Source organism: Parus major, chromosome 18, assembly GCF_001522545.3.
Source record: "Parus major isolate Abel chromosome 18, Parus_major1.1, whole genome shotgun sequence".
Lineage (NCBI taxonomy): Eukaryota > Metazoa > Chordata > Aves > Passeriformes > Paridae > Parus > Parus major.
Window position 1 is genome coordinate 3,138,319 of NC_031786.1, and position 22,313 is coordinate 3,160,631.

A 22,313-nucleotide genomic window follows, 5' to 3' on the forward strand; every position below is an offset into this window, starting at 1 on the left:
TCTCCTGCTTCCCTGTCTCCTGCTTCCCTCATCTCCTGCTTCCCTGTCTCCTGCTTCCCTGTCTCCTGCTTCCCTCATCTCCTGCTTCCCTGTCTGTCTCCTGCTTCCTTCATCTCCTGCTTCCCTCATCTCCTGCTTCCCTCATCTCCTGCTTCCCTCCTCTCCCTCATTCCTTCAGGCACACAAAACCCGAGCTGCTCCCACCCAGCGTCTCAGGAAGCTCAGGCACCTCTCCCTTTGCAGAAGGGGAATCTCATCCACACTGAGGATGTCAGGGCTCTGCTGCTCTGAGCAGGGGCACCCTGCTCCAGGGGCATCTCTACATTTTCATGCCCTTCCTCCCTGCATGCTGGAGCATCCTCTTTCCAAAGCCATTCCCTGGGCTCCTGCCTTTCTGGAGATGAAAAGCCCGAGCCGAGCAGGGTTTGCAGCCCCATGGGGAGGAGCAGCTCCGCGGCTCCACCGAAGGAGGTGTCACCACACATAGCGGAGCACAGCAGGCGATGCAAAGCGACAGGACGGTAAACAAGGGGGGGGCAGAAAAGCCAGGGAGAAAGCAAAAACCAGATTGCCTTAATGTTTTTTGATGCGCTGTCATTTTATTACCAGTATCAGGAGACATATGTAAATTCTACGTGGTACCTTATGAGCTTCCTTTGAAACTTCAGAGCTAAAAGTACACATGTAAGAAAAAAAATATGCTGTGGAATTTTTCAGGAAGGGAACACTGTGTTTTGTTTCTCTTTGCATTAATTACCCAATATAGAAAAATTATTACTGGAGATTATTAACACACATAGAACAATCCACCCCCTATATTTGGTACGTCTGACAAGTTCCTTCCAATGATATCACTGAAGCACTTTGGGAAAGCTCTTTGATTTAACTGAAATCATTATAAACAGCATGACCATAAAGTGAAGGAAATGATATCCAGAAAGGGTGGGCCACAGGACATTTTAGGCCTTTAGCCAGGGGACAAACAGACAGACAGAAATTTCAGATGCCTTAATGTCCAGCAGCAGAGGCTGACTTTGAATCTTTTTCTTATACTTGACTGAAAAAACTGACCCAAAAGCCAAAGCGCTGCTAATTCATACCACACACGTGGGGATCCACTCACGACAAGGGAACAGGCTCTCAGCTCTCAGCAGGCTTTGAGCAGAGACCTTACACCCACTCGCATCAGTCGGATTTGGCAGTTCCTGCCAGACGCTGTCTGAATAGCAATGCACCCGCCTGGACCGGCTTCAGATCCGCCTGGAAAATGCCCCATCTGTGAAGGACACGTGCAGCCACGCTGCTGCTTTGGGAAAGGATGGACTTTTCTCGCTGGTGCAGAAGCTTCCCAGGCGGGCACCGTGTTTTTGGGTTTGTGTCTGCACCTCCGGGCGGAGCGGGGCACAGAGAGAGAACCCCCAGCCCTGTCCCTTCCACAGCCCGGGGAGTGACACCAGTTCTGTCACCAGCTAGCAGGGGAATGGCTGGGAAGCGATTCACTGAGTCGGGAACGCCGCGGCCATGGACAGCGAGAAGAGAAAGCGGCAGCTGGAACATCTGTCCATTTCTGCCGGGGGAGCGGGCTCTGCTGGCCCTGCGTGTCGGCCAGGAGGATGCACCCCGAGAGAGCACAGCTGCCCAGATGGCTCCTCTCCACCCACCGAGCCTCCCCATCTGCTGTGAGGTTTCCATGCCCCTGTCACAGCAGCCCCTGACTCTCCCTCGCCTTGGGATCCCCCAGCCCATCACCCTCGCTCCGCCAGGGCTCCCCTCCATGCCCTCGCCTTTCCCCAGCTTCTGGGTGATCCCATTTTCCACAGCATCTTATATCCCCTTCTTCAAAAAATAAATCCTCTCTCTACAGCAATAAAACTCAGTTCCTCACTCTGCCTTTCAGGAACCCCTGCCAGCTTTTACCCCTTTGGTTTTTACAATGCAGACATCTCTTTTCTCATGCTTGTTTATTTTTTCTCAGCCCTTTTGTTCGCTCACTGCCGCTTCCCTGTCGATTGCTGCTCTGTCTTGTTGTGGCCCGACTTTGAAAGCTGGCTTGAAGTGGTGTTTTAATATTTTTGTGGGGGATTTTATATGCTGATGAATGGACTGAAGCATGCAGAATTTTAAATGACTGCTTTGCTGTCAGGAAACTAAACACAAACATCTAAGACATACTTGTTAAAATTCCTTCCTTAGAAATCTGAAAGGTTTCAATGTCCTTAATATCCAGCAAAAGAAAAAGGGGTTATTAGCCGTGCTTGCTGGCAACATGGATGCTGCTGACTTCAAGAGCTGTAATTTGCTCACCTTGTGTGTGCACCACGGAACAGATCCGTCTGCTCCAGCTGTCCCAAACGTTGTAGGGTTCATAGCCAGCTCATGAATTTTTCACTGCTGCTCCCTGCGTGATGCTGGGTCTTACTGTCACTTATCTCGTGTTTAGCCAGAAATGTTCTGCACACAGTGGCATCAGAAAATGGCAATAATGCTGGACTTCCTGGGAGAAAGCTCAAAAGATTGAAGCCACTCATTGAGAGTCTGTGTCACACTGGTCACCTCATGGCTTCATCGTCCAAAAAACATGCCCAAAAATGCAGAATCAATGATAATTCTAGCGAAAAGGAATAAAAAATTATAATAGGTTAGATGTTAGGAAAAATTTCTTCGGTGAGAGGGTTATGAAGCACTGGAACAGGCATCCCTGGGTGTGTTCAAAAGACGTGTGGATGTGGCTGGCACTCAAGGACATGGTTTAGTGGTAAGCATGGTGGAGGTGCTGTTGGATTTGATGATCTTAAAGGTCTTTTTCAACCTTAACAATTCTCTGGTTCTATTAAAACGTTCTTCTTAACAATTTTAGGGAAAAAAAAAACAGGGGTTTGAGACTAATCTGCACACTTGCAACCCAAGGAAGCACCTGAAATGTTTTGTCTGTCTTCCCTTCCTACCTGTCTCCCTCCAGGCATCGTCCGTGCCTCCAGCGTGTTCCCCATCCTAAGCACAATTTTGCTGTTGCTGGGAGGGCTCTGTATCGGAGCAGGAAGGATTTACAACAGCAAAAACAACATTATTCTCAGCGCTGGGATTCTCTTTGTTGCAGCAGGTATGTTCTGTTTAAATTGAGTTCTTAAGAAGTGCTGCCTTTTTCAGCTGGAAAAGACTCTGGAAAAGCTCCTTGGCAGTGCTTTCCCTGCACCCCTTTCCTGGACTGAGGGCATTAAGAACACCAAACCAGGCAAATTTCTCAAGACAAAATTATGCTCTTGAAGCCCCACAAAAAAAGTATATTCTAGAGAAGCTTTTGGTTTTCCTGCAGAAGGAAGTGAAACTCAGTAACAAGCATGTTTTACACTATTTAAAATGTATTAAACATTAGATGAATTAGGCATCTCTTATACCTAGGGCCTTTTTTTATAATATGAAGGCAGAAAACATTCACCTCTGATAGGTAAGCCCGTTTTTCACACTAGAAACATCTGAGAGAGTCAGCCCCATTGTTAATAGCTCTCCCCGCAGCCTGCATGAAGCATGCTGCATTTAGATGAAAATTCAGCAAGGTGGAAAAGAACTTATCTTGATCAAGGTGAACAGCCATAGCCCTGAGCTCCAAATGTATTTTTATCATTCCTCTGGATGTTAGAATCCCACTCACAATATTAGCGAGCTCCCACATGCTGCTGCTTTTCCACTGTGGCCATGAAGAGATGGGGGAAAGTCCTGCTGAGTGTTTTGGGATCCATGTGAGCACACGTGACCCATATGTTGATCTATTGGTTGTTTTTTTCAGGAATAAATGAATCCTTGAGATAAATATAAGAGTAAATAAATGCTGTGAAATTTCCTTGTCCCAGTCTTAGAACCAGGTCCAGAATTCAGGTCCAGAAAGTAAAGCAGCTTGAATTTTATCTCCCCAGCCACATAACCACTGATGTCTGGTTTTCTTCCTCTAGGTCTAAGTAATATCATAGGGATCATTGTCTACATATCGAGCAATGCAGGTGACCCAAGTGACAAGAGAGATGAGGACAAAAAGAACCATTACAACTATGGTTGGTCTTTTTATTTTGGAGCCTTGTCTTTTATTGTGGCCGAAACCATCGGCGTTCTGGCTGTGAACATTTATATTGAGAAGAACAAAGAGCTGAGGTTTAAGACCAAGAGGGAATTCCTTAAGACTTCTTCCAGTTCTCCCTATGCCAGGATGCCAAGCTATAGGTACAGGAGGAGGAGGTCCAGATCCAGCTCCCGATCCACGGAGCCTTCTCCATCCAGGGACATTTCTCCGGTTGGCATGAAGATAGCAGGCACCATCCCCATGAATGAAATTTCCATGTACACCCTTTCCAGGGAGCCTTTGAAGGTTACCACGGCTGCCAGCTACAATGCAGACCAAGAAGCCAGTTTCCTGCAGGTCCACAACTTCCTCCAGAAGGAATTTAAGGAAGGACTCCACGTCAACATGGTCAACAGGAGAACGACGCCTGTTTGAAGCACCTTCCTTCCTCGTGCTTTTTGAAGAGATGCCCAAACAGAATGGATCTGTCAGGAGCAATGTTAAAATACCCTCTCACCTCTTTAATTGTGGCATGTGTTGAGGTAGCGAGTGGAGACCCTCTGGACCAACATAAAGATATTTACACGCTCGTAGCTTTTTTTGAAGCTATTTGGAGTTTGTTTATTTCCGTTCTTGGTGTCACAAGATGAAGGCAGTTCATGTTCCTGCACTTTTGTAGTGTGTACACAGTCTTGGAGAAACTGCAAAGGACTGGCCACCAGTGTGTTTTAAAGGATTACAGAAAAATTGTTGTACTTTTTTTTTTTTTTCTAATATAGAGATCCCTTAATACAAACTTGCAAATATAATTTATAACCAAGCCCAAGGATGAAAATGAACTACTCATCAAGTGAGCCACTTTCCTTCGACACAGCGTAAGCTTTGCCTCTTTCAAAAAAAAAAAAAAAAAGAAAAAAAAGAAAATATTTTTGAAGGCAACACTTTCTAAAACTGACCTGTGCTACTGAAACCGTGGAGCACCCACGTACTGAGCATTACGGACTCCCTGATGGGGTGGGAAGGGGATCTCCCATTCCTGGGCTAAGGCATCCCTTGGGGCAAAGCAGGCCGAGGAGCAGAGGGTGGGTGCGTCTTGAAACACCTAGAAAGGGAAAAAGATAAAATAGGTGGGACTTGAGCATATTTGCAAATATCATTTCTTGCCTAACGTTTAGAAAACTTGAATTCTCATTTCGACGAGCCCTAGTGCCTGATCCGGCAAGGTGCTGAGTGCTGGCTGTCAGGAGCCCCTGGAGACTTCCCAGAGCGCGGCGGGGAGCAGGGCTGAGCCCCGCGACCGCGCTCCCGATTTCCTTACTGCTTCACAAGTGCAACACTAACGCTACTGGAAACAGAGATCTCCGAGCAACGAGAACAGAACGCGCCCGGACTGGCGAAACTTCCCGCAGCAACGGGAGCCGAGTGTTAACAGAGCAGATGACAACTTTGTATTTTTTAAAACAGAAGAAAAACAAAACAAAAAAAAAAACAAAAACAAAAAAAAATAGAGAAAAAAAAAAAGAAAAAATTCATCACCGTTTATGAGATATTTATTAAACTCTTTTTATTATGAATTAAGTGCCGCATGGTGCAAGGTATAGTTGCTTTTAGATGGAAATGGTGGTTCGACCTAATTTAATTTATTTTGTAATGATGACTTACGTGCAGAGAGCCCACAGCAAACTCTATGCATCACGTAAGGAGGGAACTAATTTGTACCCTTTGCTTCTGTATGTTTCTAAAAGAGTCTGAAATATTTTTTTTTTCTCTTAGAAATTCCTGCTTTCAGTTTTTACACTTAGGCTTGGATCTCAAAGCTCGAGGGCCTGACTCAAAGGTAATTTAATTTAATAGTACTCATGCTGATTTTAGTGACCACTCGACCAAGCCATATGAGAATGAGGTGCCCGATTCCCCTCATGTGAATTAGATGCAGTGAGAGAGGAGCATCTAATTCCTGTAGATTCCTTTGAATATCCCCATCATCTTTGCCCAAAAAATCTTTGCTAGAAGAAGATTAGACAAGAAAAAATCTATAATTTTCAAAGTTTGGGTCACTGGTAGTGGGAGATCTCAACCAAACTGTTAAAACCTCTTTAGTCTTAATTTATCCTATGATGGCCCCAGAGCCAGAGACTCAGTGGTGGTTTGGATACGAGGCTTTCAGCTACTGGAACCAAGTCCTCCAGGGAAATCCTGGAGAAGCTGCCTTAACATCCCAAAAAGGAAGTTGAACCCCCTCTCCCCCCAGAGAAACCCTGCTCAAGCCTCTCTCCTTGCAAGAACCAAGACACAAATCTCAATTTTAAGCGAGAGTCTTCCCCTGGTCACTGTTAAGCTCTGCCTGGCCCTCAGCCTGGCACAGCCACATCATTATTTTGGCAGGGGTGGGTTGGAGCCTTCATCCCTGCTCATTAAGAGTTTCCATTCAGGTTAAAACTCCGCTGGGATCCTTTTTTCAAACCTCTGAACTCTGAGAGCTAAAGCGAATGGAGTGATGGGAACGATTTAAAAGTAGAAAATGTTGTGCTACTTTCTGTATCAACACACTATGGAGAAAGATGTTACACAAGCTTTTTAAAAAAAAATCAAACAGAGGCAGAAAACTTTTTTACCTACTTTTCGGCTAGGACAACATAAAAGGGTTCTAAAACTATTAAAGTTCTTGATGAAAGGTTTTTTTTACAAGAATCTTTATGCTTTCAAACAATAAATTATTTCCTACTTTTTGAGACTTCGTAATATTAAAATACTTTGATTAGCTATGATAGAAGTAGAAGTTTGCAATGAAAAAAAAACCAACCTTCTGTCTCATTAGTGTGTCATACTAAGTGCTAATTAATTTACATCTAATTATAGTCAATGTATTTTTCAAGTGCAATTTCCCAGAACTATTTGTTTCCCACTGTGTTAAAAAACTAATAGTTAGAACTAAGTCCTCATCCGTGTTTACTGTAATTAAGAATAAAACCATTCCCTTTCAAACCAGGAGTTAGATGTAGGCTGTTTCTCTAAACTCATGTACCTTGAACTGGAAGTGGACAGTGTGAGGTTTGCTCCACGTGTGGGTTTTGTTCTTTTAGTCGTCGTTCTCCAGTGAATGTGCTTCAAACCACCCATCAGATTCCAGACCAAGTCCAAGGTGTTTCTTCAGCCCAGCTCAGACCTGCAGAGGCACGTGCAGTATTTTTGGCAGAAAAAGCAAAGTCTTGCTGAGCGTTTTGGGATGTTGCTCTTTGCCAGAGCCTCCTCCCCCAGGGCAGAGCTGGGTCCAGCAGTTCTCCAGGAGTGATGGATGCCCTGTTTTGGTCCAAGCTGGAGCATCTGCTCCTTCTCCAGCAGGCACCTTCGAGAAATGGAGCTGGAGTTGGGATCATGAGATGCTCCTGGGGTCTGGACATGGAACAAAGTCATGGGCAGATAACAGGGACCAGAGCTTTTGTCCTGTGGGACAAGGGCTGCAATTGAAAACTCAGCAGTTAAGTTGCAGTGCAGTAAATTGTTCAACCAAAGGCGAAACCAAACACATTAAATTGACAATTGCAGAAAAAAAAAAATACAGCCAACACAAAAAACTCAAAACCCCAGTCCTTTCCCATGAAAAACTTTGATTCTGACAAAACTGAAAAATTTGCAGCATTCCTGCCCATGAACAGTCTTGCTCCATGGTTGATCTATCTGAACAGTCAGATTGCGCTCAGACTTTGAAACCACTCTGATAGTTTAAAAAAAATCATCTGTTCTTCCACATCTCTCTGGTTTCCCTGGACAGCATTGAACAAACGAGCCCCATTTCCCAGCAAGACCTGCAGATATCATAAAACCATGTCATTAACAATAATCAGTCTTTTGGTATAAAATATACTGTAGCAGCAGAACTTAAAAAAAATATATATAAATGCTATTGGATCAGATTTGATTTTCCAAGAAACAAAGTTTCAGGTATACCATGAACTCTCTCTTCCTCATTTCTCATACACAATAGGAGTAAAAGGAGAAATCACTTCAGCTGCCCAGACATCTAACAATAAACTATTTTTCTATTTCCTTTTCTCTCTGTATGGATCACATATCCACAAGGGCTAATATATCATGTCCCTTGAGGCTACATTTCTGTCTGCGGTTCTAAAGTGTTATTTCCACTGTGCTTCAGTTCTACTGGTATAATCACAACCATGTATAATGTACTTAATCCTTACTTTTTAAATAAACCATTTTAAATGTATTTGGTTTTGTGTGGAGAAAGGTATATAGAGTTTTAATTTCCAAATTCTCTGAGCTGAGATTTCTGTTTATTTTTTTCACGTTTTTCACTGTTGGATTGCAGCTGGCCATGTTACTGGGAGCCAGTATTTCAGAGGAGATAAAATTATTCTTGTGGTCTCTGGGACCACAAAATCTCCAAGATGAGCTATCTTCACAATATTTTCAGTTATTTGGTTGGAAATTAAGAAAAACCTTCTCATTTTCACCTTAAACCTGTCCCATATGAGACATGCTGTGGTCTCAGCACCCAGTTTGAGCCTGGTGTGGTGGCCAGAGGCCACAGCGAACCACCCTTGTGTGTTCTGAGGTGCTCTCCCTGAGCCTGAGCTTTCCTCCAGCTTTTGAGCTCTCTTGGGAACTCACCTCGAGCCTCCTCCTCTCCCTGATCTTTCCCACTGTGCCTGGAGGGAGCCTGACCCCACACAGCCTTGCTCTGATCACCAAATCGCAGCGGGACGAGCGGTGCCAAAGGCAGGTCAGCAGCCAGCCCCACTCCCAGACAGCCCCAGCCATCCCCAGCCACAGACAGTATTTCTTCTTCAAACACTCCTTTCAACTTCACCTCCCAGTTCCTCAGCCTCCAGACTGTCTACAAAGATGAGAACTGGCTGTCTCTACCCACCTCTCCCAGGCTCATGATGAATTGGCACGTCTGGAGGGAGGCAGAGGATTCATCTTTTCAAAATCCTCTGACACACAGTGGTGAAGCCATTTAAAGCTCGGGCCCAAAGCTGCTTTGTTTGGACTGAAACAAATAAAGGTTTTTCCCACATTTATGAGCAAATCCGTGGGGAAATGGTGATCCCAGGAGCTGTGGCTGCTCCGCTGTGAACAGGGTGTTGGGAAAAGTGGTGATCTTTGAGGAGGGGGAAAGCAGAGACAGGCTTCAGAAAGTGGAAAAAGGAGGATGTGGCATTTCCTTGGAATGAGAGAACCAACAGACAGTGCTGAAGCTAAAAGGGAAAGGAGAGGCTGTGCATCTGTCTGCCATCCAGCTCAGCTTTCAGCCAGCGCTGCCGTGCTCCCAGAGCCAGGGGATCGCTTTCCCCGGCCCACAGCCGGCATGGCCAGCGGTATTTTGGGAGCACAGAGCTGTGGGTCAGTCACAGGGGCAGCAGGGATGGCCAGCAACACACAGCAGGGTGGGAGTCTACTGCAAAATAAAACAGCCAGCCAAAACACACACATTTAGCTCTTGCATCCCATGATTTCCACCCCACAATCAGGGAGCTGCCAGGGCACCATCAGCGGCAGTCCCAGGTTTTGGCTGTGCAGACCCCACCCGATCCCAGTGGTCTCACCACACCTGGGCAATGCAGGCTGGGGAGCCCAAATATTACTGAGGAGACCCTGTTTGAAGAAAGCTCTTTGCTGAACTCACATTTGAGCTGAGAGTAGAGCAGGTGCTGCCTGCCCCTCTCTGGGTTTTTCTGACCTGGGAAGGGTTTTCTGCAAGCAGGGAACCACAGAGTGAGGTTAACTTGATTGTGGTAAATGCTGAGGCTGGTCTGAAAGAAATACAGAGGAGTACAAGTGCTGGGGAGCAGAGCCAAGTCACCACCTCTGCCAGGGAAAAAAAAACCCAACAAAGTAGATGAGCTTCAGACGCCTCCTCTGACATTTTCTCCAAAAGAGAAACAGAATTGTGTCCCTCACTTGCTGCTGCTAAAGTGCAACTAATTGCAGCCCTCCCTGCCTTCCAACAGGTCCTCATTAATAGTCTGTTTATATTTCATGTGATATTGATTTTTAAATGTGAATATTTACCAGCTGTCACAGGGAGGCTGCAGGAACCATTCCCAGAGGATTAGGTATCATGGTGTTCTGGATGTGCAGAAAACTTCCAGGGTTTGCTTTCATCCTGCGCTCCTCCAGAAATCTGTTTTGTTTCTGCATTTTACAAATACCCCACAAATACCCCACAAATCCCTTTTTTTCCCATGGGCTGGCAGCTTGAGGTGGTTTTGGGGGGCTGGGGGGAGTTCTTCACCTCAGCTGCAGCTATGTGAGCTTGGGAAGCCACTGCTGCCCATGCTGGGGCTCATGGAAGCCTGTTCACACCCCCAGCTCCAAATCAGCCATAGGAAAGGATCAATTATTCCTTTCTGATTTCACTTCAGCTGTTTCCTGGGAATTAGGGAAACTCAAAGCCAAACCAAACCCATAGAACTTCTCCAGAATGAAGGATCTAAATGAGAACAAAAAGTGTGATTCTTGCCAGCACTGGAAGAGGCACAAAGACCAACACCAGGGAAAAAAATTAATGAGTTCCCACCCCTGCAGTCCTTGTAGGTTGTAATTAGTCTAAAGCAGGATCATTAGCACTTGATGCCTCAGCAACCAGAGCCTTGCTTTGTGCCCACATTTGCAAACACACATTCACTTCCCTCTGCTCCACCTGTGGAGTTTGTAGCATCAAGGAATCAAAGTTGAGATGCAGCTCCTGAGATTGACTGATGTCTAGTGAAATTTAACAAGAGTCTACTTCAAAGGAAAAGGCATTACATCTTTAATGCATTTCTTTTCTGCCTTAAAGTCTGCTCGCTTTAGGCCTTTCTGTTTTCATGACGACTCTTGGTTCTGGTTTAAACGGAAGCCTCTAATATCTCTGCCAGCCCCATCCCTGGTCTCTGCCTTGCTCCATGTCCCCACTGCCCTCCCTGGTCCCCTTCCCCTCCAGTTTTGCACCAGGTGCCTTCACTCCTGCCCACAGCTCCCACATCCCAGCAAGAAGGGGGCTCCAGATGCCATCCTGGGTGCCCACATGCCCCTCTGCTCCACAGGGTGCCTAAGCCATCCCTGTCACACATCAAGCAGAGTAATGACCCCTTGAAGTCATACTTCAATTACAGTTATTTTAAACCAATATTTTTTAACTCAGACTCTATTTTCTCCTCCTTTCCCATGCTCTCCCTACACTTTAATTCCTTGCTCCACATCGTCCTCATCAACTTGAGCTGACACCTCTGCACCTTTATTTTGACATCAAGCTGGGGTGTTAATAAAGCAGGACTGGAGTAGCTCTGACATTATCTTGACACAATGATATTTGCAGCTTTCCACTGGCATTTTTTTAACCATTCTTTTAACATTCAGGTACTGGCACCTTCCTCAGTTTGACATCACAATTGTAATGTCACCTCCAGAGTGGCCTCTGCGTTGACATTGCCATCAAATTGGCTTTACAATCAGCTGAAATATCAAAGGGAAGAAGAGAGGCTGGCCCAGCCCCAGCAATCTGGGCTTTAGGCAAGAGAAGTCACTTCTGGAGAAAGGAATGGATGTGTTGAGTGACTGCTGGAGTTACTGCAAGCATCAAGGGGAACCTGGTTGATAGGAAAGCAAACAAGTATTTGAGAGATATTGCATTGGAAAAAGAAAAAAAAAAAGACACAAAAAAACCTAACAACAAAACCAAAACAAAACTAAACATCAAAAAAACCAGACAGTACAAAAAACCCCAACTACTCACAACAGTTCAGGGTAAATAAAAATTACTGTAATAAAAGCTTAAAACAAAAATAGCTGTAATAAAAATAAATAATAAAATTAACTAGTTGGCTTATTTTATCGCTTTCTGCCACAGTTCTGGGCTCTGGAGACACGTCCACCTCTGAGCTCCTGCGAGGCGTGGGGTGAGAGGGCTCCAGGGCTATTAAACTGTTTAGGATCAGTCTGAGCCCAGGCCCAGCACTATTATAAACACAGATGTTTTTATAACCTCGCTGAAAAGTTAATCATCCTATTAATGCCTATTTCTGGGCATGCTGCAAGTCAAGAGATCTCAGCCCCTGCGCGGCGGCTGCGGCCGCTCCGGCGAGCGCCCGCCCGGCCGGGCGTGGGAATCCAAAACAACCCGGGTGGGACGGGGCCGAAAGCTGAGCTGTGCGTTGGGATCCTCCTGACACAGCCCAGCAGCTGCCTGCAGCCCCGGGACTGACATTTCCAGGCACTCAGATGAGCCAGGATTTCGGGAGCCCTCGCGAATCCCCCGCGAGCGCCGGTCCGGAGCGAGATGGACGAGAGCAAACCCCTGAAGGTCCGGCTGACGTTCTCCGTCATCCTGGTGGGCATCTCACTGCTCTTCGCAGCCGTAGTGACTGACCACTGGGCCGTGCTCAGCCCCAGCCTGGAGAAAAACACCACCACCTGCGAGGCGGCTCATTTCGGGCTCTGGAGACTCTGTACCAAGAGGATTTTCATGCAGGAGCAAGGCGCCAAGGAGAGGATCTGTGGGCCCATCAGCCTGCCAGGAGGTACGTGAGCATGCACGGGAGAAAGCACCAGGACTCTCAGCTGCCTTTGCTTAGGAGGTTGGAGGACACAGCGAAGGAAAATAGGCTCCACATCCCCCACGGCAGAAGGAAAACAGGCACGGAGTTGGGGATGGGGCGCAGGGGACTGTGCTCGTGTTGGTGTGCAAACACCTCGTTGCCATCCCTCCTGCTGGGGCTGCTTTGCTGTGTTGCCCTGGTCTGTTTGTGACCATATTTGAGTCTCCCATGCGGCAACAACCGTGGGGAGAAGGGGAGGAGGATGGGGGAATCACACAGGGAGATTGAGATGGAGGGAATCCTGCTGAACCCCAGCCAAGGGTCCTACAGGCATGTTGACAGCAGCAGGCAAGAGAGAATTTACAGGTCCACCAAGCAGAGCTGGATCTTTAGGATTTCCAGATCCGTATAACCCCAGAGGAACAGCCCATCCACAACACTGCTGTGTTGAGCTGCCATTCCTCAGGGCAGGGCAGGCAGAGGGACCTGCAGGATGGTTTGTCAGCTTCCAGAAAAAAAGAGTCGTAAACGGAGTTTAAATCAATTTCTCAAGGGCTTAGGGAGCCTCCTCACCTCTGACCAGAGGCACCTGCTCCCACACACGTCTCCACCTCCAGTTCAATCGATGGGGAGGGCAGTGGGCACGGCAGCTTTCCGGGAAGGCTGCTCCATTCCCATGGTTAAAGGAGCTCATTATGTTTTTGCTGATTGCCAAGTCAGCAACATCCATGCCGTTTGCACTAATACACTGCCTCTGTGACTGAGCCACGCTGCTTTTTTAGAAGGCTTATAGGGTACTGGAAGCTTTCCAGAACAGAAATAACAGGATTGCCTTCGTGTTAGACTCACTGCTTGAAATGAAATATATGTTAACACATATTTGAAAATTTCCTGTGAAAAATCTTCCTGCTTGGGCTGACGGTATATTGCCTGTATTACTGCAATTCTTTATCTCTTTGGCCAAATTACATGTTGTGAAGAGAGGAGCTGAGCCTCAGCATGTGGATCTGCCTCTAACCAAACTTGGGAGTGTGTCATCCATATGCTTAATGTCTCTCAGGAAGGTACTTACGTGCCTGGAGACGTATTCCTCGCTGCACGCCTTCCCCCGCGCACAGAGAACTCCCACAAAAGGAAAAACAATAGAAATTAGTGGATAAACAGCAAAACTGCACGGCCCTGGGGTAAATATAAAACTCATAAATATCCAGCTGTCTGCACAAAGCAGATTCGCAGGCAGGGCACAGGAAAGCAGCCACTATCTTTGACAGACATCAGCATGTGCTTGCACGGACGTTGAATCACATCCCAGCGCCGCATTCCACCAGGCACAGAATAACTGGGAATTGTGGAGGGGCTGGACTGTCCTCCACACCAGAGATGGTTCATCCAGGTTTTAAAGGTATTTTGGAATTTGGATGACAGCTTGTGTCATAATCACGTTCCAAAGGGTGAAATTCGCACCTCAATTATAACATAAATACCTTCATCCCTGTTTTAGCTGGGAAAGGATCAGAGCCAGGGGAGGGGAGCAGAGCCCTGGGGCTGGGGCTGCTGAGTGAGGCTGTGGCCACAAGGCTCCTGTTAGATTGATTTCACACTTCTGGGAAGGGATGTCGGCAGGGAAACACCAGGGTTGTGAAAGCTGCAGCAGCCGAGAAAATGTGAATGAACAAACGCGCAGTAAAAGAGCAGATGCAGGCGCTGCTTTTCCTGAAAATCATGAGATATAACCAGACATTACTGCCAGGACTGGGAAAGAGGCATCAGAATTTATCACTGAATTAATAACCATTTACCAGTCGCTCCCTGTGGAGGAAATGGATGGCATGATTAACGTTATTTATTAGGTTTTGAGCTCAGCACAGTGCAGAATGGGGAGGATGACTTGGCTTGCAGTCCACAAAGCAGGCTGTGATTTAGGCAGAGCTTTAAAATTTTACAGCACCCATCCAAGGGTGTTGACAAATTGAAGAGGGTTCAGCATCCTGCTGTAACAAATAAAAAAATCAGGGAGATGGTTGTTAAAACCAGACAAATTCAGATTAATACTGAGACATTTTTAACTGTGGTCAGTGGGCACCAGAGCATTTTACTACCAGCTGTAAACGGAGTTCAGCATCACTGCCCGTAACTCTGGTGCTGGTGCTGTCCTGAAAAGTGGCTGCTGTGATCTGGGCAGCAGCAGGGATGTTCAACAGCTGAAGCAGGTCCTTGTAAATACAGGAACCTGAGTGCAGGCAACTGGAGAGGAGAAGTGCTCGAGCAAATGGGTTGTCAGCAGGGCTGTCTGTGTTTCAGGGGACTCACCCTGCAGGGCAGCTGTGAAATTGAACTGCTTGGAGAGACCATCTCCAAAACTCTGTGTGTATCAAAGAGCTCAGGGCCTGGCCCCCTCCATGGCTCAGCCCTCACCTCAACACCTCCTCTAAGGTCCTGTCTCCCAAACTCATCACAAGGGGAAACCCCACACTAAAAGCCAGGATTTTCCAAAACCACTTGTGTGCTGACCCCTTTTATCATACATTGGCAGAGCTTTGCTAAGGGCCACAAGGGACAGAGGCAGCTCCATCTCCTGCAGACAAGTCCACTCTGGAAGGTGTGTGGGGATGGAGGGTGGACTGGACTGGTTTGGTTCCCCTGCAGTGGACACAGAGCTGTGCTGTGCTCCCCACCACACCAAGTCTGGATACCTCCACATTTGTACTGCACACCTGGGGGCTCCTTTGAGTTTAGGCTTTTTAGAGAATTAATGAAAAGCTGAACCAAACAATCCCAAAATAAAGTGTCCCAGACACAATGCTCAGCCTCAGCCACCACTGAGTTGCCGGTGGAGGCACACAACCACTACTTTGAGGCTCAAAATCCACAATTAGAGTCACAGAGGGCTGAGATCAAATGTATTTCTTCCAGTCATTTGCAAGGATAATAAAGAACAGGTCAGGAGATGCCAGAGCTGAACATTAACCTTGTCTCCAGCAAGGAGAACCTGCAGATGAAATAAAAGTCAGCTTATAAACTTAAGTAGATAAGAGTGTCTCGAAGGAATCTTCCCCTAACAGGCCCAAAACCGCTGCTTTGCAATTACCTATCTCCTGGGAGAGGGAAAATAAATCCTCCCTGAGTCACTAACTCCAGCAGCCACCATTTACATGACGGAAAAAAACCCACAAGAACCAACAGGTAGAACACAGGGATCTTCTGCCAGAACAATTAATGCTGTAAGGAACCACTGAAATGCTCACAGGCAGAAACCCACAGCAGGCCCTGCATGGTCCTGCACCTTGCCTGGCTCAGGCTTCACCCTGTCCTGAAGCAACCTGTCCCAGCCTGGATGTGGAGAGGGCCACAACTTCTCCCAGGCTTCCTCCCAGCATCTTCTGGAAGCTGGTGCTAACTCCGTTATTTAACAAAAGAGATGTCCCTAAGGGAAGGGGCCCCTATTTTTGGGTTTCAGGCAGCCTTGGCTCTGTTTCCTGGCCCCTTGGGAGCCCCCTGGGTGCTGCAGGGCTGCTGGGGCAGGTGCTGAGCGTGTCCCCCCAGCCCAGCTCAGCAGGACGGAGCAGTCAGGGCTGGAGCTCAGCACGTCCCCACCACTGCACCCTTCCAGCCAAATTCCTGGCGAGCAACTGTTCTCCCAGCTCCACACCCCTTCAAACCCTCAATTAAATCAGTTATAAATAGCAAGAACACCCTCCACCCTTACCCTGCTGCTGCTGCCAAAGCTCCGAGTCAGCAGGTCCTCAGCAGACCCTTCCCATCCCGCTGGGAGGCCGAGGCTGGAGTCTCCTGTGGGTCTGCTGACAGCAGTGACATTGTTCCCCCAGGTCACCCTCACCAGGCAGAGAGGAAAAAGGATCGTGGCCATCAGCTAACAACTTCCCTCGTCCCCATCTCCTCCTGTCCCACAATCCTGATCCTTCTCAACCCCCCTACAAGCACCCCGTGCCTGGCACGGTGCTCATGTGAGGTCCAGACAGAGGAACTTCATAAAGCTCCCTCTATCTAACTCTGCTGTCTTGTCAAATTAACTTAATAGGCTGCTCTGATGGGATCAAACTTGGATAAAGCCCTGCATGAGAACCTCTTTGCCCTTGGCTCATATGGCCTTCCCTTCCCTGGGCAACTGCTTGGGCTTCAAAAAGCTTTGGTCTTCTTTGCTTTGTTCCTTTTTTACTGACAGCAAAAAAAAAAAATAAAAAAGCTCTTAGCATTCCTATTTTAGTAAAACACCATGTGCTTTGCTGCATTGCAGCAGCCTCATCTCTGGGACCCCCAGATCAGCAAACCTCCTGCCTGCAGCAAATCCCCCCCACTGCCACACAGGGATCTGGGAGCTGCAGAAGGGAAGAGCCAGGAGGGAAAGGTGGATGAGGACACTCCATCCTCCCTGTTTGCACTCCAAGGTCACCAAACCCCGCTGGGGTGATGCCACTGTGGGTGGGTTGGAGCTGCCAGCTCAGCTGTGGGCACAGCAGGTCCCATCCCCAGGAAATGCTGCAACACCGAGAGGCAGAAACGTGACATGGCCAAAGACAGAACGAGAAAAATCATCTGTAATTCATATTTTTAACAGAAGAGCAATCAGCTCTGAGAGGGATACAAAAGGTATCAGAGGGACTTCAGCTTTGTCCGTGCTGGAGCCTGGAGTCCTCATCTGCTCCCAGGGAAATCAGATCCAACTCCAGTTCCTCAGTATCACCAAGAGTAGGGAGCCTCAAAACCACTACAAGTTTGGTACATCAATAAAAAGTTAATTCAGTTTTACTACATTTTATCAGAGGCTTCCAAGAGCACAAAATTGATTTTTTTTTCACTTTTAGACCACAACTGCTCCTACTTCAAGCACTTCACGCCAGGAGAGACCTCAGAGATATTTGAAGTAACCACCCAGAAAGGTAAGAATGATTCCAAAATATTTTTCTAATGTTGTATGAAGAGATGAGCACACAAGATCTAATGGAAAGGGGTCCCCAAAATGAGGGGTTCAGCCCTGCTTCCACTGAAAGCAGCAGAATTTCTAACAGGCACCATCAGCTGGGAAAAATGTGGAAAATGCCCTGGACAAGGTCAAATCCCAGTGTCCTGGGGACAATTATTTTTATATATGATCACACCCATAAACATGATTTTACATAAGTTGTCCCACAAATATATAACAATGTCAATACCCAGGAAAACTGAAAAAAGTCCTTCCAGCATAAAAATGGCTTTACAACATCGGCACTATCTGTGACACTCAGCCTTTGCCACTGAAGAGGAAGATATTAATAAAACCTAAATGAATAAATCATACCCCAAGCAGAGTCTTGACCCTGAAAAGAAGTGCAGAGGCTCTCTGAAGACCATTAGGAATTTTATGCTTCATATTGATTTTATATGAAAGTCATGTAAAAAATAGAGCGATCGATGAATGGAAGGAACAGGGATCCTACAAAGACATGAACTGTCAGTGTTTACAGCAAAATTGTCTTTCATGGACAAATTTCACATTTTTAATAAGTCCAAATATTTTGAGGGCTCCCCTAACACTCTCCTCTCTCTTTCTCAGCCTCTCTTTGGGGACAAACTCCTTCATAGTTTGCAACACAACATTTTTACAACATATGAGCCATTGAATACATTACATGTATTAATCTGCTTTGCTTCTAGTGGAAATTATAATGGTGGAAAACCCTGAAGACAGGTTCCCTAAAAAAGTAGCTTCCTAAGACAGGAAAGAAAGGAATTTTAACTGGATAGAAAAGCAGATATCTGAGTCACCTGTTTTTGCTCACTTTTCTGCTATCTGATCCAGCCACCTGATCTTCAAAATGCACCCAATGCCTTCAGGGCAATGCAGGAAAAAAATCAGGAAGAACTTCTTCAGAAAAAAAAATTATAATTCAGGAAGAACTTCTTTTCTTTGGGGCAAAAAGAAAATTCTTAAGCCCAGCAAAAGATTTTACAATGAAATGAACACTTTCAGGCAGTTCCAGCACAGAGAAAAAAGAAACATTTAGAAAATTATAATAAAACAGTGATATGAAAAGCACTGAGAACAAAGAGTGATCTGCTGTTCCCCTTCACAGAAATAGCTCATTTGGATGGGAGCTAATTAGTAATAGGCAAAAAAATTCTTCATGATTTTGCCTGGGAGATATTTTTTTTTAATGGCTTGAAAGGCAAATATCATCAGGCAGTGTGATGTTCATGCATGGCTACATGTGTTAAATATTAAACTAATCTGAAAACGAACACAACATGCAAATGAAGGCTTGAATTACTCAATTAGCAACTCTCCCCCTCCACCCAGGCACTGAGCAGTGCTGGGCTGGGGGAAGAGTCCAGCACATGGCTTAGCAAAAACCAGGACTTCTGAGGAGGGTTTAATCCCATGCTCTGAAGAATCTGGCTTTTCACAGAGCTGGGAATCACTGTTGTAAAGGCAAAGCAATAAAAACGAGCTGTGCAAACCCTTCTCCCCCAGCTCTGCCCGCTCGGGGGCTGAGCCCACGCAGCACTCGGCTCTCCAGGCACTGGGACAGCACCAGCACGGACCAGGGCCCTGCAGGAAGAGTGGAATAAAAGTAGCAGAGAAATGTCTGTTTACTCTGGGAGCAGAGGGTGGGGTGATGGAAGGGATGAGAGCACAGAGCCCAGCAAGGCTTTGACAATAACATTTCCATGGCAGAGCCCAAGCGGCTCCAGCCCGGCACTCCAGCAGCCCCATACAGGTGAGCTGATGAGCAAAGGTGCCCAGGGTTATCTCAGGGGGTGTTCAGAAAGCATTTTCCCCTTTCTGCTCTGCTTTTATACCCTTAACATTCAAAAGCTACATGGCCAATACTTTCCCCTGTTTTCACTTGAGGGAAATAATTCACCAAAGGCACCTCGCCCCAGCATCAGGGGTGCAGTTCTCAGAGTGAGCTACTGCAACGTCCCCACAGCTGATGGCAGGGGCTCAGAATGTGCACACCATGTCATTTTTGGTGATTTTTATTCCTTTGGCAGAGTACAGCATTTCAGCTGCAGCCATTGCCATCTTCAGCGTTGGCTTTGCGATCATCGGGACGATCTGCGTCCTCCTGTCCTTCAGGAAGAAGAGGGATTATCTGCTGAAGCCAGCATCCATGTTCTACACCTTCGCAGGTACGAGGAGGGCTGCTCACATTTCTGCACTTGGTTCATAGGACAACACAGAGAAATTTAAGATAGAGCCCAAGGGGACAGAGACACTTCTGAAAATGCCCTGAAAGCATTTTCTTCCTGGCCTCAAGACTACAGGTCCCTGTGTGGTGTGGGAATGTCTTGTTCAGCAGCTGGTCTGTGTTTTCTCCAATGCCCTTTGAGAGTATATTCACTCCCTTTTAGCTTATTCACTGCCAGTCCCAGTCTGAACCAGGGACACATAATATTCTATCTCATTTATTAAGTTACAAACCAACAAAACCTGGCTAATCCAGGCCCAAAATACACAACTGTCTCCCAAACACACGAAGACTGCACTTGTACATGAACCAGGAATACTCTGACATGCCACAATGAGCAAAAGACAGAGGTGCAAATTGTCACCTCAATACAAAACCTTCCTCAACCTCTGAAAAAGCTCCCCAGGGAATGCAATTATTCCTCCTCCACTTTGCATTTCCCATCCAAGCCTGCCTAAAAGATCCCACTCAACAAGTGTGGCTGACCTCAGTTATGGCAGAGCTCCTGGCAGTTCTGAGCACTGGTTCCTTCAAACCCTGAAGTCAGTGACTCACCTGTGAATCTCACTGCAGCTCCTGTATGCAAAACAACAGATGAGGCGGTTAATTAGGGATGAAAAATTGACAGCTGGTTATTCAACCCACTGCTCCTATCTTCCTTCAGGTCTCTGCATCATCATCTCTGTTGAAGTCATGAGACAATCCGTGAAGAGGATGATTGACAGCAAGGAGACAGCCTGGATCAAGTACAGTTACTCCTGGTCCTTCGCCTGTGCCTGCGCCTCCTTTGTGCTGCTCTTCGTCTGCGGCATCGCTCTCCTCCTCATCGCGCTGCCCCGCTTCCCCCAGAACCCCTGGGAGACCTGCATGGATGCAGAACCAGAACACTGATGTTCCCTGCACCCATAAAAAATACCCAGAAAGTGCTCTGAAAAGATTTGTATTTTTTTAAATGTCCGTGTCTCTCTACACAATGCGTGCTCCATCACTTGAGGCATTTACTGAACCAAGGTCCGATTGCAATCGTTGCTTTCTTTTTCTTTTCCTCTCTTTTTTTCCCTTTCTCTTTTTTGATTCTTTTTTTTCTTTTTTTAAAAAAGCAGAAAGACCACTCAACACCATCATGGGTGTCTGTGAATGGTGCTGCTCTGTGCCCTGTGCTGATGCAGTTGAGGGGAAATCTGTGTCTGAGACAGCTCGGGCCACAGAGGAGACAGTTTTGTTATAGAGAAGATGTTTGGTGTAGTTGGGCATAGATCCATGAGGGATATCAGGCTTTTATACCTTACTTGGTCAGAGAGACACTCTCTGGGGAGTCAATGTCCCCATTTATGCCTCTCCTTCCCTCAGAAGGGTTAGCTTGTTTCCCCAGGGTAAGTTGGAGATCCTTATGCTCATCTATTAAAATGTTAGCATTTGATAAAAAACAGAACTTTGCGTAGCATTGGGATAAAAATCCCCCCTCCAAATTTACACTCTGCAGTTCCATTCTTTTAAATCAAGCGTAAAACCCCACAAAACAGAGTCTTGTGTTTTGCTTAAGCTTCAGTGGTGAAGCCAAGAAGTACTGAACATGAAGAGTGATATTTTCCTTTAATAAAAACCATCATCTTCCAGTAGCACGATTTTCTGGGAAATTATTTTGATGGATGAATCACTTGGCCCATCAGACTCTGCCAGGTCCACGATGGCAGCAGGGCTGGCTGGTGGCTGCTGCACCGAGCTCTCATTTCCTCCCCGGGAGGGGATTTTTAAGAGCACCCTGCTTTGCTCACTGCACGTGTGTGCACAAAGCTGCATCTCAGGGAAAATCCTCGGAAGCAGCTGCTGAGAGGGAAAGGATTCTGCCTGGAAGAGCTGGGAGAGGCAGCCCTGAGAACGCCTCACTGCTGCAGAATCGCAGAGCCCAGGCAGTGCTGGGGGATGCTGCAGGCGCTGCTTTGCTGCTCAGAACCTGCAGGGCTCAGCCTGAAGCACTTTGGGGGCCGGGGGTCCCCCAATCCATCAGCAGCACTGGGGGTCCCCCAGCCACACATGATCCCCCAGCCCCTCCAGCCAAGCCCTTTTCATCCTCACAGTGCCCCAGCACCAAGAGGTGGGAGGTTTCTTCTTTTTTTGTCTTTCGTTTTTTACAGTTCAGTTTTCAGAATCTGCTCAGCATTTTCCCCCCAAGCAAGAAAAAGTATGTGGCTTACAGGGTACTCTTTTCACCCTATAATTTAAAAATCAGGAGAAAGGGGAACCAAAGTGCTCTTCCCTTGTGTTTAGCTGTCCACAACCCTAAAGAAAAACAGAATTCCTAACAGAAGACTCTCTGGCCAGTTGGAAGAGGTCTGAAATCATGGCATGTTCAAACATTTGCAGAAATTCTGCAGCAGTTCCATGCAGGCTCGAGGGGCTGCCCTCGGCCCCACTGTCAAGGCTGAGCCCCAGCCAGACTCAGGCTCATCTCCATTTTCCCCATCAGCAGAGTGGCAGCTAGAACAGAAGCCTTTTGTGAAGTTGCATTAATGTTTTCCAAGCTCTTTGAAG

General features: G+C 46.8%; 2 protein-coding genes across 2 annotated transcripts in view; both read left to right on the forward strand.

The window, feature by feature from the left end:
* CACNG4 (calcium voltage-gated channel auxiliary subunit gamma 4) overlaps positions 1-8,276 on the forward strand; it is a 43,720-nt gene extending 35,444 nt beyond the window's left edge. Inside the window, exons 3-4 of the mRNA XM_015645442.1 lie at positions 2,960-3,100; positions 3,948-8,276. Coding sequence (XP_015500928.1) covers positions 2,960-3,100; positions 3,948-4,486 — 680 coding nt within the window. The 3' untranslated portion in view covers positions 4,487-8,276. The remainder of the gene's footprint in view (positions 1-2,959; positions 3,101-3,947) is intronic.
* A 3,889-nt stretch (positions 8,277-12,165) lies between these two features.
* On the forward strand, positions 12,166-20,716 carry CACNG1 (calcium voltage-gated channel auxiliary subunit gamma 1). The gene is made up of 4 exons (XM_015645447.3): positions 12,166-12,573; positions 17,415-17,489; positions 19,585-19,722; positions 20,446-20,716. Exons 1-4 carry the CDS (start codon positions 12,333-12,335, stop codon positions 20,670-20,672), a joined length of 681 nt encoding a protein of 226 aa, XP_015500933.1. The 5' UTR covers positions 12,166-12,332; the 3' UTR covers positions 20,673-20,716.
* Positions 20,717-22,313: the final 1,597 nt, after the last annotated feature.

Excerpts from the sequence above, each read along its gene's own strand:
- CACNG1 (XM_015645447.3), top strand. The coding sequence starts at position 12,333 with ATGGACGAGAGCAAACCCCTGAAGGTCCGGCTGACGTTCTCCGTCATC. Across the intron at positions 12,574-17,414 it reads GCCCATCAGCCTGCCAGGAG|ACCACAACTGCTCCTACTTC; the intron begins GTACGTGAGCAT and ends TTTCACTTTTAG. Across the intron at positions 19,723-20,445 it reads CATGTTCTACACCTTCGCAG|GTCTCTGCATCATCATCTCT; the intron begins GTACGAGGAGGG and ends ATCTTCCTTCAG.